The sequence below is a fragment of the Cavia porcellus genome, unplaced genomic scaffold (assembly GCF_034190915.1).
Source record: "Cavia porcellus strain 051 isolate PalLab524CR breed Dunkin Hartley unplaced genomic scaffold, mCavPor4.1 scaffold_23, whole genome shotgun sequence".
Lineage (NCBI taxonomy): Eukaryota > Metazoa > Chordata > Mammalia > Rodentia > Caviidae > Cavia > Cavia porcellus.
Genome location: NW_026947506.1, coordinates 45,860,376 through 45,876,448, shown reverse-complemented (window position 1 = coordinate 45,876,448; position 16,073 = coordinate 45,860,376). Strand labels below are relative to the sequence as shown.

The 16,073-nt window shown below is 43.5% G+C and overlaps 2 protein-coding genes across 2 annotated transcripts in view; one reads left to right on the top strand and one right to left on the bottom strand.

Moving 5' to 3' along the window:
- The window catches only part of Zpbp (zona pellucida binding protein), an 82,474-nt gene that overhangs the window by 56,827 nt on the left and 9,574 nt on the right, over positions 1–16,073 (top strand). The gene's annotated exons all lie outside the window — the stretch shown is intronic.
- The window catches only part of Vwc2 (von Willebrand factor C domain containing 2), a 122,187-nt gene continuing 120,404 nt past the window's right edge, over positions 14,291–16,073 (bottom strand). The window contains exon 4 of the mRNA XM_063234339.1: positions 14,291–14,782. Coding sequence (XP_063090409.1) covers positions 14,631–14,782 — 152 coding nt within the window. The 3' untranslated portion in view covers positions 14,291–14,630. The remainder of the gene's footprint in view (positions 14,783–16,073) is intronic.

Sequence of the window (16,073 nt, the reverse complement as noted above, 5' to 3'; positions counted from 1 at the left end):
TGGTGATGTGCTTTTCAAGCCCTCTCATCATGCTGTGATCATTTTCACCTGGTTGGCAGAGGTTTCTCTAGTGCCTGCCTTCCAGAGTGGCAGGTGGAGATCACACTGGGCTACCATCCCTCTCCGGTCACCAGTACGAGCTCTGTAAGCAGTGAGACCTCGGTCCCTGCATCACTGCAGAGCAGGGCGCCAGCCCGGCTCCACACTCCTTCAGTGGGTGAACAGGACGAATGATGAATGTCCTCCTTCCTCCTTCGCTGGTTAATGTTGGCTCACTTTTCTCCTGTTAGTTAAAAAGGTCTTAGTGATTTAATTTAGGTTGTTTTGCTGAGGCATGAACAGCATGAGGTTAGCAGTCACCTGGCAAAGGCGAGACCAAGCTGTGATGGAAATGGATGGTCAAGGCTGGTGGTCAGGTCCATCCTGCAGACCCAGGTGATTAAGAGTGGATGGGGGCTAAGAGGAGGCTTAGCTTTGCTTCAGGGTTCTCAGTTTGTATAGGCAGACTCAGTGAATCTCACCATTAGCAGGGGGCAAAGCAAGATGTGATAGGGAGCCTCAGGTGAAGAGAACGGGTAGAGACTGAAACACAGAGACTAGAGTGGGTGGAGGAGGAAGTGGTAGCCATGCCCCTTCTCCTTTCCCATCCTGCAGTGGTTTTTGTTCTCCTCCATCTCTTAAGCACATTTATTTTAGTTGATTGTGTATTTAGTTGATTGTATAAACGATGTCCCCATTCGTTTATATTAGGAGATTCCCAGTTTCATGGCCCTTTTCATGGGACATAGGTGCTTAATAATTTGAACTAATTAATTAAGGCCCTGTAGGTAAAAATATTTCAATAACTAAGGCAAAAGGTGCTTCTGTGGGAATGCCAGATAGGGAATGCAACACTGAAAGTTGTTTATAGTGGTAGCAGTATATATGATGAAAATTATAAATGTTACAAACCAATTTCAGATACTTTTCTTTGCATCAAAATAATAGCTTACATTTATATGATGCCTTAACTTGCACAAAGTATTTTTTAAATGATATGATCATTTTCTGCCAAAGTCTGAAATTATATGGTCAAATTCCCATTTTCATTTATTCAAGTTTTTTTCTTATCAACATGTAACACATACTCATTTGGCAACATTTTAAAAAAACCTTAACAGGTTCAGTCCAGTAATCTCACTAATTGGAAACTATCTTACAGAAGTAAACAGAGACCAGCTGAAATAACATGTCCAATGGAATCATTATTTGCCACATTATGTAAAATTATGAAAAGGGAATTACATAAATGGACCTACAAGAGAGAAATGGTTGTTACTACTTCATTAAGATCCCATTTTCAAATTAAATGACTCAGGATTCATCTGAAGTATTTATCTGTTGATTAAACTTTTAGAACAAATGCACCCAAACCTTAACAATGATTGTCTCATGCATGAAGATTTTCTGTGAATTTTGCAGTGTCTCCCATTCTCCAAATTGTCTTCAATGAAATAAATAACTTTCAAAATCTTGGGAGCAGTCACTTAGCAAAGCAGCAGCGATTGGGAAGCAATCCCTCTTCAGAATCCACTCACCTCTCCTCTCCTTAGCAGAACTCCAGGCGTGCTCAGTGCCGGCGACCCCAGCCAGCTTTTTTCTGGCCACCACAGTGTTGCAGGTCTGAGCAAATCCTGTGGGAAGACTTTAAAATACCACAGAATTTTCAGGAAGATTTAACTGTTACGCTATCAACAGCAGTGAAACTCTGTGGGAAGAGCCGCCTGCACGGAGAGGCAGGCTGCTCACATCACTGCCTTCCCCTGTGTGAACCCCACCTGAAGCTGAACATGTAATTGGCCTTCCTAATTTTCTTAAAAAAACTAATCACTGAATGAGAAGGTTCCACCAGGATAGTCCTCAGTTTCCCTTTAATAGTGATTGGGAGGCACAGGGACCTGGACATGTGTGGTGGACCTGGTGTGCCTGTGACCTTCCTGCAGCTGCCTGGCAGCTCTGCAAAGCACACGTATCTGGTGTCTGTTTCTTCTGACATCTGTGGGCCACTGCACATGTGCCACCTCTGCCACTTACTTAGCATCAGGTGGAAGTTCATCCTTTCCTCCCTCACTGCTGCTTCCAGTTTGATCAGCCAAGCTTCTCAGACTCAGTGCCCAGGAGCTCACGAATACCCTCTGCAGGAACACCCCACCCTGCTGTTGCCAGATACCAACATTTGTCCCCAGTTCATAGGCAGCAAAGTCCTGTGAGAGCATCATGTGTTCACACAGGACTCCCAATATGTCTTCCCCTGCTGTGATCTTGCACCGCTGGGCCTTCAGACACTGTGTGCTGCTGCAGGTAGCAGCTGGGTGCTGGGCGGGATTGCCACCTGAGCAGCCAGTGCAAATGTGGGCATGACCCGTGAGCGTCCCACTGCAGTGCACTGGGTGGATGAGCCTGGTTGTGTTGGGCAGCAGACACATAACCATCATGATAGGCCGTGCCTCACTGACAGCCATGGCTGCCCTGCAGCACTAAGATCTGGAGGTAAGATGTTATGTGGGATCAGCAGTCCCTGAAATGTTCCTTCAGCAGGACTGCTACCATAATGAATGAGGCACCTGGTGCTCAGTGACTATCTTGGGTCTCTAGGGCTCTCTGACTGGTGGGACAGGGGGGCTTTAGCCGGACCCTGTCATTGCTCCCCACAGCAGTGCTGTACTACTGTTATGGATTAAGAACTAGTGGTCAACTTAATGCTAGCTGGATTACATCATCGTGGCATTGAGTGAAGATGCTCCACCTGAGGAAAGTTGCCAGGATAAATAAGTGGAGAAGGGAGGTGTTGAGGGTTGAGGCATTAAGGAGGCATTGTGGGTTCTCCTACAAGTTGCTGTCTGAGCTGTTGGTTCTCCTGGAGAAGCTTTGGTCCTCACATTGAGCATTGCTTCCTGGCTCCAGAGGGGAAGACATGTGCTGCTTGGTCTCCAGGATGAACTCATCATGCTGTTTCCTGGCACGTACCTGACTGTGCTAGTTGTTGGAGGAGCTCAAGGCCTCCGTTTCGCTGAGGAAGGCTATGGTGTCTTTCAGGATAGCCCTGGTCTTTGTTTTGAGTGTGACTTCTCGGCTCCAGTGTAGAACCCTCATCCCACTAGCACAGCTCCTTCATCCTGCTGGTACAGACTCTCTAGCTTCCACCACTGACCCTTGGGTCTTCCCGGCACAGATCTGTAAAACAGACTGGCGTGAATCCTTCTTGTGGGCTCTGGACCTCCAGTTGGACTTGAGGGAGGCATTGTCCTGAGCTCTGGGTTTTTATCTGGAGTCCTGGGACATTGCCGTGGGGTTTACGGCTCTTGACTAAATAATCTATGTCTTTGATGTTGCAGATAGATTTCCTGCATTTTCCTGTGTTAACTTCTGGTGACCATTATAAAAATATCATAAACTCCATGTCCTAATCCTGATTGTTTTCTGTGTACAACCCCTGACTACAACAACTACGTCAGATTGCTGTGAATCCTGGGATGTACTTACGCACACTCCAGCGTGTCCTCCCAGAGCGACTCATTTCCTCAGCGACAGATACTCCCGGCCACTCCTCCTCATGGCAGGTGTCCTCAGGTGCGTCCAGTGCTGGCTGCCGCTGCCTCACAGCTGCCTCCACCTTTCCCAGCGCGGGACAGCGCCTGGGCGTGCATTTGTGTGTGTGTGGTGCCAGCGCCCACCCAGAGCTCCTTTGCAGGGGGTTTTCCTTTTATTTTATTTTTTTGAGACAGGGTCTCATGTAGCTCAGGCTGGCCTCCAGCTTGTGGTGATCCTCCTTAGTGCTGGGATTACAGATGTGGGCCATTGGGCCCATTAGGCCTCCTTCGTCTGAGGCTGCTGGGGGATCTGGGACCCAAGGGAAGCAGAAATGAAACCAGAGGATGCTGTGGTGTTTTCCTCAAGTCCTAGAGCCCTGAGACAGCTGCTTCTTTCTCTCCACCTTTCAGTTACCATGCTGTGTCCAGTGTCTTCGGGAGGAATGGGCGCTACTCTCTCACGGCAGAATGAGGCATCCCCCATCTTGTAATTGTTTTTTTTTTCTTCTCTCTTTTTTCTTTCTTTTATTTTTTCTTGATTTTTTTCTTCTCTTTCTTTCTCTATTCTCCCCTCCCCAGTGCTGGGAATTTAACCCAGAGCTTTGTACAGCACTATATACCTATTTTATTTATTTACTGACTTTTTACTGATTAATATTTTGAGACAGGGTCTGTCTCAGTCACTCAATTGCCCAGGTTTGGCTGGAACCTGTGATCTTCCTGCCTCGGCCTCCCAGAGTGCTGGGATTATGGTGTGCACCCCCAGGCTCAGCTTTGATTCTGTCTTCTTAGCAGAAGTCTGCCAAGTCTCTCGGAACGGCCCTTTCTCTGTTCCCGGCACTAGCTCTCAGTGCCTTCTCCTTTTTGTCTTTGGCTGGGCTTGGTCCTTGGTCAGATTCAGAATCTCTTGCGATATCTTCTTTCATTTATATTGGGAATTATTTCTTAATTTGCAGTGCATGGTGACTTCAGTGTGTTATTGATTTATAGCTTGGATTGATTTATAGTTGGGATTGTCAGTTTATAATCTGTATGCATCAGTTTTTTATAAGGAAGCTCTCTTTGTGGCTCAGGAGAAAGTCATCATCTAGAAGTTTCCCTGTGTGCTGGGGAGGTGCACTCAGCTGTCTTTTCATGTAGCATTAGAGCTGCCATGTCCACTGGGCCAGCTTAGCTGTTACATCCTTCAGGGCCTTCTATTCTTCCTGATCATGTTGCCTTGTTCATTCTATTCACTGTAACTTATATAACTTGTCCATAAGTTACAGTATGCGTACAAAAGCCTTCTACTAGAAGATCTAGTATTTACTTGTGTTTCACGATTCTATGTAGCAATTATTAGGGCTCACAAAGGAACAGAGTCTAAGTGTATGTGTAACCACACACAGGAGATGCTAAGTAGGCCCACAGAGTCAAAGGGACGAACTCCCAGTGGGCTTGGAGTCCTCGTTCCACTTTGATTCTAAATCACCTCCTCCGCTCACCATTTCCAATAGGAAATATGTTCAGGCAAAATGCTTAGAAGGCCAGGTTAAATTATATGCGGGCAGTGCTGCGTGCTTAGTCTAATAACTAAGTTTTGAGTTCTCCAATGACTTAGAAAAGAAATGTGCATTCCACCCATGTTTTCTGGTTACTTTGGACAGGAGGATTATTCTAAATTACCTAATCCTCTAATTCAGACATGTGAAGTTCTTAAGCTTTGAAAAGAAAGCTTCGGGTTTTATTTTTTAAAAAGTCTCCAAGTCACAGCAGAGTGTGGTCCTACAAATTAATCTGAATTTAAGATATTTACTGTTAGTCCATATTTTCAGATATGCAGTTTAATAAGAATTACATTTACTTTTGAAATGGCAAAGTTAAAATGTATTACCGCCATCAAAACCATGAGACATGATTATATTACGGATATTCCATCACAGTAAAGCCCTATGCATCTTTCATTTAAATGTAAGCAAAAGTTATGTATTTGACTCAGCCTCAGGATTATTTAAATATATTCAAAGTATGTGAAGCTTTTTGAGTATTTTTAATGACATGTTTTATTGATCTTGTTTAAAGTACTTTAAAAGGCTGAAATATTTCAAAAGAGTCTCTTAAATGTCACTCTACCTGAAGTGCAAAACCCAATTTAATAAATATTTTATTTTATAAACCAGTCCAACACACATATCCATCCAATGACACATACAAATTGGTTCTGATTATATAAATTCAACTCCACACAGAATTAAGGAATTACAAAAACATTTTTCTGGCACAAATAACATGTAAGTGGGATAAAAACTAAGATATTATGTAACTCATATATTTTAAACATGAAAAGCACAGATTATAAAAGAGAGACCCAACATTGACTTTTAATTAGAATCTTTGCTGAAATCCCAGGATTCTCATAGGTCCAGGGTATTTGGTAATTAACACTTTTTACACAGCTTGTGCTTTATCAATAAGAAGTGCCCTATTCTATGTCCTCGAATATTACTCCTTTGATGCTGGTGCTCCTGTCCCCACCTGGCTGGCAGCAGTGCTGGCCACAGAGGCAGGTGACCTGCAGTGGACAGAGCCCAGCAGTGATGGGTCTGGGGTGGGAGCTGGCCTCCAGGGCTGGGAACTGGACTGCCATGTCACAATAGGCCGGGAGGCTGCAGACCTCTGTGGGAACGCTCATGCCGTGATGCTACAAGGACATTCTGCCCTTTGTTTCTAGAGACTGTAACACCTTAGAAGTGGGGTTATGCCAAAGCTGGGTGGGGACCAACTAACGTCCTGAGGCTTTGAGCCGGTCATCTCTCCTGACACCCACACCAGGCCCCCTGGCCAGCAGGTCTTGCCCCCCATTCTGAGAGCACCAGGAGCCTTTCTTTCCTTTGGGTCACCTTCCTGTCTTCTTTGGTCCCCATCTTGAGTTCCCTCTGGTATCTTCAACATGCAGCACAGAGGTCTCCATCAGGCAGACACACAGGAGCAGTGGTGTCTGGCAATGTATCTACTGACATTCACAGTGGCAGGGGACGTGCACGTCACCCAAGCAGCTGGTGCTGGATGTGATATTTACTGGAAAACTCACCAGCGAATGTATAAATGCATATTCTTGTTCTCAGCCTGCAGAAAATTGTCTGTAATGCGTAAGTGCAGCAGAGCCAGTCTTTTACTGTATTTCCTTCAACAGTCTGTTAGAAACAGAAAGGCTGAGCTAAGATTTGAGATCAGTGCAGTACCCAGGGAAGCATCACACATATCTGGTAAATGACGCCATTCAGAATGATCTGTTTTCCAAATTTTCCAATACTCATTCTATGGCAAAAGTGAACATCCTGACAAGTCATTTAAATTATAGGCAGTAAGTAGCAAATGCTTATGTGCATGTGCAGATGCTCAGGGCTCTGTCTCTGTGCAGACAGCTGGTGCAGGCTTCTGTTTACAGGAAACACGCAGAAGGCACAGTGGACTGAGACCTCCCTGAATCCCACGCACCCTTTGCTGACCTCAGACCTGCTCTGATGGCTGAGAAGAAAGAGTTTCCAGGCAACGATCATTGCCTCTTTGGACGAAATCCTGCCTTCTACCTTTTGGAGCTTGGTTAATTGAGAGGGGAACAGTTTAGCCATTTGTACACAACAGAGAAAGATGAGCTTCCAAGACTTTCCAAGGAAAGTCTGGATAATTTTGAGGAGTGAATGTGAAGGAAATTTCTCTCCCTCAGAGACTACCTTTGTTTTATTAATTCGCCCTCTTCTGTGTGAAAAGGCTCTTTATGTATTGGAATGGTTGAGTCTATGTCATACTTCTCAATAAGGTTCCTAGCATGCCTCTTTAAACTTGTATTACTCTAAATTTCAGCATTTCCATGTCAAAAATTAATCATTTGCTTTATTTCCTATCTTGGTTATTATGTTAAATTATTTCTTCTTTCAAGTGTATTTGACTAAAACCAATTATGCGTTCTTTAAAGACATTTAGGCTCTGAGCTTATACAGAAAAATGATTTTAATTTTCACTTAAGGGCTATTTTTAATATATATAAATCTGAGTATCAGTCTGGTACAGTCTACGACCTACAAAAAGATACATTAGGAATAATGTTTTTAGATCAGCCAGCTTTTTGCAATGATGCCTATTTTTAAATGGGAATGTTTCCCCTGGGAGAAAAGGACAGAGTACAGCCCGGCAGACCTGGCCACTGCTTACAAGGGACCGGTGCTGCTGCTGTTTTGATCAGGGACAGTATTTGTTTTTATTTGAAGAAATAATGAAATGTACTTTGAAATCACAGACTTACGTAGTTACAGACTATGTAACGTGGGCATAGTTAAACTATATTGATTTAGTTAACCTGAAGTTTGTGAGGATTAAATGAAAATCTTGTATGTAGCAGGTACTAAGTAGGCACTTATTTGTAAGCTATTAGTACTAGGTAACACTGACTCTGTAATCTTATCACTAGCTACTATCAGGAGGTAGCAACTTTTTTATTTAAAAAAAAATTTTTTTTGTCTTTTTTCCTTTTTATTGGTACCAGGGATCGAACTCACGACTGCCTGCTTGCAAGGCAGGTGCTTATGCCGCTGAGCTAAATCCCCAGCCCTTTATTTAAAATTGTAACTGACGTAAGTTAATGATTTTAATGTGAATGTTCAAAAGAGTGTACAACACCAGCACTCTTTTTATTGGTGGAAGGACTTATGCAGGGACGCTGAGGGCTCGGGGGTCCAGAGATTGTACGTAGTCTGCTGGATCTAAGGTAAACTGGACAGAGGAGCACTCAGCCAATATCTGTAAGAGGAAGTAAAAGACTGAATAGGGTTAACATCTTCTTCCCTAGAAGAATGGAGGCGGAGTTACCCATTCCAGCCTAACTGCGCCTTCTGAGACCCTGGGATTCCCTGGGTGCTGGAAATGGATAGACATGGCTCAGTCCTCCCCTGGACTTGGACAGGAGCCCTGCCATGTGCTGATTTCCCCACAGATACCCAGCGCTGATAAGAGGAAGAGATCAGACGGGAGAATTAAACACCTGTCACCTCGTGAGTGGTAGTTTGCTTTAATTAGCTCCAGGAAACTAATATGGGTCATATATGTTTGCATTTTATTTCAGCACTAAACAAAGATCATATAAAGCACTGCTGATGTCTGAGGACTGTTTTAACAAGAGGCCTAGGTATAGTTTAATTAAGAGTCAAAATATGTGTGAAAGTGTAAAGTATTTTTAAACTTCGGGAGAAGCTACCTTTTCCTTTGATGAACTCTGAGATTGCCTTTATTGATCCACAGAGCAGGCTCTGTTCCCCTCCTCCACGGGAGCAGGCTGTGCGGGCACTAACAAGTCCCTGTTGGATTCCCTGATACTAGTAAAACCTCAAGCCCCAGGTCTCTGGCGCTCAGCGGCTTTGAGTCTGCACCCTTCCTTCAAGGCTGATTCTCGAGGCACTTCCTGAATTTCCCTGAACCTACGTTTACCTTTCTGTGAAAAAGTGAACAGTGTCACCACTGTTTGTGGGAGTCACAAGGGTAAACAGAGTACGTGACAAAGCCTAGCATTGTGCTTGGCTGGTGATATACATTCACTGATTGCCTAGAGTGTATTTTTAAAAATATGAAAGCAACTATTCATTTATGTATAGCACATTCATAACCTCATTGAGAGACATAACTTGGTGGGTATTTTGCCACCCTGGTCCATTTTGAGAATTACATGCTTAGGAAATAACTAATCTCTGGATTCAAGTAGAAATAAAATAGAATTTGAGTTTTAAGGTCAATATAGTAAAGAGAATGAGAAAAATGAAAATTCTCTTAAATGTATCTGGATACAGTTCTCCTTAGGATTTAAATTCCAGGGCTTTAAAAAAGTAGGAAATATTCATCCTTAAATTTTGAGTAAAATATTATTACACATTAGATAAAACTGGGTAGTACTTTTTCTCTCTGAGAGTGATTAGGGGGGAATGTTTATGATTCTTTAAACCATCGGGCTGCATCAGAATGTGCTGCCATTGGCTCTGTTCTTAGCTTTTGCTGTGCGTCTGTGCAGTGGGACAGCCGTGGGTCTTCTGTACTTTTCTGACTGTAACAAGAATGAGGCAGTGTGGATTATTTGGGTCCTGAATTCCCTATGGGATGAGCATTTGGACCTGAGACTTTCACATTACTGACATTCTAAGTCAACGCTTTCAGCTTGTTGGTGTGAATAATCAGCATTTATTCACTTAAAACTTAAGCATTTGGACTTAGTTTCTTTCTACGTCGTGTGTGTGTGTGTGTGTGTGTGTGTGATGTTTGCTGAATCTAAAGCAACAGGCACTTTGCCAAATTCAGAATGAAACCAAACACTGTGATAATGTCACGTCTGAATACTTTTCCAGCAATACTAATGCACTTTTGCCAGAGTACTGAGCTCACTGGTTTATCAATTCTCTAGCCACCTCCTAAGGTGTTAATTATGATATACAGAAATAATAAAATGTGCAGAAATACTTGAGATCACAAAGTCTAAGATTAGAAACTTGCATTCCAGAAATTGGAAGCAAGCAATAAATACTGAACTGTGAACCAGACTTCTTTTACGGTTAATATGTGCCAGTCTCTCTTCACTGTAAGACATTCTCTTCAGCATCAGGACATTTACACTAGAAGCACTGTTTTTTTCCCCTTCCTTGCATTAGAAATGCCCAACAGCTACCATAGTTCATCTGAAGCTACTGTGACTGTGCAGTGTTTGTTCTGTGGCTGTGCCCTGGATACTTGAGCCTTGCAAGGTAAACCAGAAACCAGAAAAAGAGGGCAGGCAAGTGAAAGTGAGGGCTGCTAGCTGCTCTTCCTTCTGTACATTGGTCCTCAAGATAGGAAGTGCCTCTGAATTCACAGCCTGCATGTGACTCTGGCAGAGGACTGGGTCCTATTTAGTAATACTGCTAACCAGCCTCATATTGAAGAGATCAGTCTATCATGCTGATGAGTTTGGGTGCAATACTGTGTGTGACTGGGAGCCTCAAAGAATTCGGGTGACAGTGAGGCTAAGATCTGTGTGTAGGAGACTGAAATAGTGGCCTTTTCATGAGGAGGTGGTGTTAAGTAGGCCATTTCATCTCCAGCTGGATCAAGACACTGAGTTTTGGAAGTAGCAACTGGAATGTAAAAGAATATGCTGGAAAACTGCATTTATTCCAGAATAAGGGATTGCTTTTTCCAAATCCAGTTCTTTAGGAAGGTTACTATGTTAGCCATCCCCAGGTAGTACTGGGGGAGAAGAGGATGGGTGTTTAGACCCAGATAGTTACAGTTACATCAGCTGAGGAGGGCGGATATTCTGTCCAGTGTGGTTATCTGCACATCTGAAGTCACCCAGCACCCAGGAGGGCACTCTGGATACCTCTAGGGTACTTTTCATGTTACACTGTATTGAAGAAAAAAACAAATTCCCATTTTTAAAAATACACTTGATCTCTTGTGTACGGAACAAATTTGTAAGTTGTCATTGGTTAAGTCATGCTGTAGGCCTCTAGCTGTTTTCTGAATATGTGTAGTTTAAAATAATGGATGTGGGGGCTGGAGATTTAGCTCAGCGGCATAAGCTATAAGCTCCTGCCTTGCAAGCAGGCAGTCATGAGTTCGATCCCTGATACCAATAAAAAGGAAAAAGACAAAAAAAAAAAAAATGGATGTGGTTTCCAAAAATTCTTGTTAGAAATAGTGTGTATCTTGTATGTCTCAACTAATGCATCCATATAATCTTTTCATTTCATTACTTAAAACTGAAACAAAAAGTAGAAGACATCTACATTTTGAAATTTTAAAGCCTTTTCAAACATTGTGTTAGCTGGGCATGGTGACTCACGCCTGTAATCCCAGCACTTGGGAGGCTGAGGTGGGAGGATTGTTTCGAGTTCGAGACCAGCCTGGGCTACAAAGTGAGCTCAAGGCCAGCCTGAACTGTATAGCGAGACCTTGTCTCAAAAAGACAAAAACAAAACAAAAACAAAAACATTGTGCCAATGCAGTACACATTTATATCAGGGAAGTGAGGGTTACTTAGACTCCAGCCACCATGCTGCACACACTAACATGTCTGCGCTCATCTCTTAGCATGCTGTATTATGCAAAGCAGATGACATAAATCCTGAAATAATGAGAGTCACATCATGAAGTCTAAGTTGGCCTCAAGGTACATAAACTCCCTGGTCTCTAGGGTTCCAGGCCTGGGCTGTATTGCAGCTAATGTTTGCAGCCCACAAGAATGAGACACACATTTCTGAAATTACCTACGACGTCTGTAAAATGCAAGTGAGACTGCTGAAGTGCCCGCCCAGTGAAGAGATATCCTAGGAGTGAAAGAATGGGTCTATGTGGAAAACTTGTTAGATCATTTCTAGAAAAATCCTTTGGCTTACCCAAGTGACTAAATATTTGCAGTTGTAAATATAGGTTTGAAATCATGTAATATTGTGAGCACAATTTCCTTTTTGAAAAAAATACATAGCTAAATCACTTAACGACTGCTAGGTAATTACAGAGCCTGTTCAAATTTTAAAAATTTATGGCTTCCCAAAAACTTCTGAACTGGAATGGTGAAGCTTCTTGGGTACCATGTTGATGCCATGAAATGCTGGAATCAGATAACCTGGACTCATTCTGTCCTTTTTTTAAACGCACTAACTGAGGTGTTGTGCTTACTGAGCAGAGCACTTTCTCAAAGAGGTCTCTGAGACCAGAAGAGAGGAAAATAAAAAGTCTGCTTAAAAAGCTATATGGATGTGGCAGTCTGGATTATCTACAGGAAGGACAGCTCGTTCCCAGCCACCACGCAGACGGTTTCCTGCTGAGTAGGTGTGTGGAGTGCTGCATGCTCCCACATAGGGCTCCTGCACTGTTTGTGTGTGCAGAGGGCCCGGGGGTGGGGGGGTGACATGGGACAGGAAGTGAATAACGCTTGTGCAGCAGCAGCCACTGGGCTCCAGCTCCTGGGAGTGCACTGGGCATGAGTGCAGCAACTCAGACAGGGCGAAAATCAGTCCATCTCCCCAGAGGCTACCATGTTCACTCTCCATGCAGCAAAACACCAACCTCAAGTTCCCATGGCACTGAAGGTCTGGGCGCTACAGCAGCGTCCTGGGTGGAGTTGTATCACCAAGGGAAATGGGCAGATGGGCCATAGAAACTGAGCCAGAATTGCCCAGTGTCTGGGAGAAAGCAGAGTCCACTTGTTTGGAGAGCCGGGCTCAATGGCTCGGCTCACAAGGGCTGGGGGCCTGTTTTGGCAAGATGGAAGTTTCTATCCCCCAAGAAAAGCTGTCTTCTACTAATGGAGGCACAGCTAAATTCTAGTACCAAACCTTAGTTCTGGAATCACACCTGAGAAAAATGAGTTAATTTCCCTGAGTATTTTAATGAAACCTATACACAAGTTGGGTTACTTGGCCAGAGATAATTTTCCTTAAGCAAAATAAAAATCTGATGTGTGCCTATGTAAATGTTCTGATGATTTCAAGTTGTGTTTTTACATTTCTAAGGTCCACAATGGTTCAATTTCTTAACAGTGGCAGAGGTATCAATATTTTTTGAATACTGTATTGGTCAGCATTTAATGATTGAATTTTTTAATATAATGAGTTTTTTTGGTATAATAGGCACACTTTTTTAGGGAGTCTTTCTTATTTTCATTTCATAGCTCTGAGTTTTAGCTCCTAATGAAATATATTGTACTGCCTTATCCTGTTATATCAGAGACCAAAGGTGCTCTACAGTACTTCATAGCTAGTAAGTGGTTAACTCAAACTTTGGGAATAAATTTGAAATAAATTCTGGAAGGGAAAAAGCATTTCAAATAGTTATTATAATTGTGCTTTTTCTCCTCACATCTGTTAACACCCTGATTACCTCTTTCACTGTCTCTTTATTGATGTGACCCACCAACAGTGGAACTATTCTCAAATACATGTTTACATGGCCTTTTTTATTTCCTGTCCAAGTGAGGAGAAAAGAAACTGGGGTGGATTATGCGTGACTACAGGAAAGCCACACAATACACTCAGTCTTCAGCTTGGTTTGCTGCAGCTGGACAGAAGACCGCAGTGACATTCTGCTCCCCACAGCGAGGGGGACAGGACTATCAACTAGGATCTTCCTGGGTACGTTAGGGAGGACAGATGCTTCACCTCAGTCAGTGACGTGAGCGTGCCGAACTGAGAGCTGTACTGTAGTTAACACTTCCGGCATAAACGTGTTTGGGAATTCAGTTTTCCTCAATATTCCTCCAGAGAAACAAATGACTTTCATCCTATTTTGTGACATGCTTCAGGTTGATGGGACAATAATGCAAACTTCCCAGCCCACCTATTCCTCAGTTTAGGGAGTGGCAATCATGCTTGGAAGAGAAGGTACACAAATGCAAATGAAATATGTAATGTGTATGTGTTGACACTCCACAATACAGGAGCTCTGTAAGAACTTAGAAAGTGTGTGCCAGTGAACCAGGGCAGATGCCACTCAAACCAACATGTAGTGAGAAAAGCAGTACATTGTTACAAGAAGGAAATTATCTATGGAATTTAGACGGCACCTTCCGAGGGTAAACGCGAGAGAAGTGTTTGTATGCAAACAGAACTTGGGGAGGAGTTGGGTAGCAACCAGTCCCCCATCTGCATGCAATCCTCGAACTGGTGAAGTACCCTGCGTGACAGGGTCCCCGGGGATGGGTCAAAGATATGCAGATACACAGGGAGGACGGGTGACAACACAGCAGTTTTAATCTGTATCTATAGAAAACATTTATATAAGCTCTCTAATAGAGGGGTTATAGAAATACATTTATTATATAATAGTGTACTTACTGTGAAAATAGCACATTTATTTAGAGAGGGATTTTTATGCCCAGAGTCCTGGTTGACGTTTTGAAACACATCCACTGCCTTCTCTGGTAGCGACCAAGAAAAGAAAAAGTACCAACCATTCTCCAGCAATTCCTTATCAAACTTCTCCTCTGGGGTGACATCTCCCAGAGTCAGCCAGAATGCGCCATTGGTAAAGCGTCCCAGAAGAGCCAGCGTGCGCCCCCCTGGGCGCCTACATCTGCCGGCACTCGTGCCTGGTGCACATGGCCTGCCGCTCGATCCTCCAGGTGCCCTCCTCGTAGGTGCAGTGGCAGATGGTGCACTCGTCAGTCTTCACTTCCCTGCCGGCCGGGATGACAGCAGTTTCTGCAAAGCAGTTGGGACCTGAGACGCAGAAGAAAACATTTTATTCTGCGTGTGCGCATAAATATATAATGTGCATAAGCAGGTAATGAGCACAGCGGTTTATCTTTTATTCACTCTGTCTTCTGAGGACAGGAGAAAAAGTCCTAACTCTAATGACACAAAGTACTACCACTGTTTTTTTATTTTTCCTAAAATGAAACCAGTGTTAGTTAAAATGTTTATAAGCAACAGCGGGATGATTTTCATTAACGGACTGTTCGGTGTTGGGACCTCATGCAGAGGCCAAATCAGCTACATTTACTGGATTGGATTCATGCTAACAGGACCAGGGATATAGCTCAGTGGCATAGCGCCTACCGGGCAAGTGCAAAGTGCTGAGTTCCATTCCTGGTGCCGAAACAAAACAAATTCAGGTTTATTAAACTGTAGAAAAAGTGTGATCAGGGCCTTCAGAGCACCATTTTTAGCAGAGGGAGCATACACCCAGGGCTCCTCCCATCCCTCACGGAGCAGGTTTTCAGGTTTTATCAGACATCACAGCCCCTGAGGGCTCTCGAAATGCCAGTGACTGCTCCCATGCCTAGAACTCCCGACTCCCTAGGCTTGGGATGGGGCTCAAGAATCCACTTAGATAGATTTTCAAGGAATGAGGCTGCTGCTGGCTTTGGGACCACACTTGAGGGACACCATGTTAGCACACTCCAGGAGTTTACCTTTGATAAGAACCAAGAATCTCTGTAATTCGCACACAAATGACATCAATGATAAACTGTTTAACCAACAAAGGTATCACACCTGCACTTCATCCTATACACAGTCAATGAAAGAAAAATGTCACCGAGATTTCCCACGTGCATTGAAAGATATTTCCTTGAAAAGGTTACTGGTTTATGTTAGGACTCATACAGCTACAACTGCCCCGCATCCAACACTCTCTAGAATTCACACTCTATGAATGTTTGCAGCCCACATAAAGGCCCCAGCTTTGACCGTCAACCGTTTGCCAGATTTCTCATTCTCCATGTTTTTTTTTTAACTTCTGAAAGTCTTTGAGAATGTGCTCAGAACCAAAATATGTTAATTCTAATGTATGAAGTCATCGAAGAAATGAAAAAAGATTCACCAGCTGATATTTTTAAAAACAAACCGTTGAAGCCCTGCATTAACAGGCACCCTGATGCCTGTTACAGGGCTAGCTGGGCTCCCGGGTGGTGGCCCCTGCAGTACTGTGCTTTGGCTCACAGGGACACACCTGGCCCCTTCTCCCTCTCTCCATTCTGTTTTTTCCTGGCTCCTTTTTCAAACATGT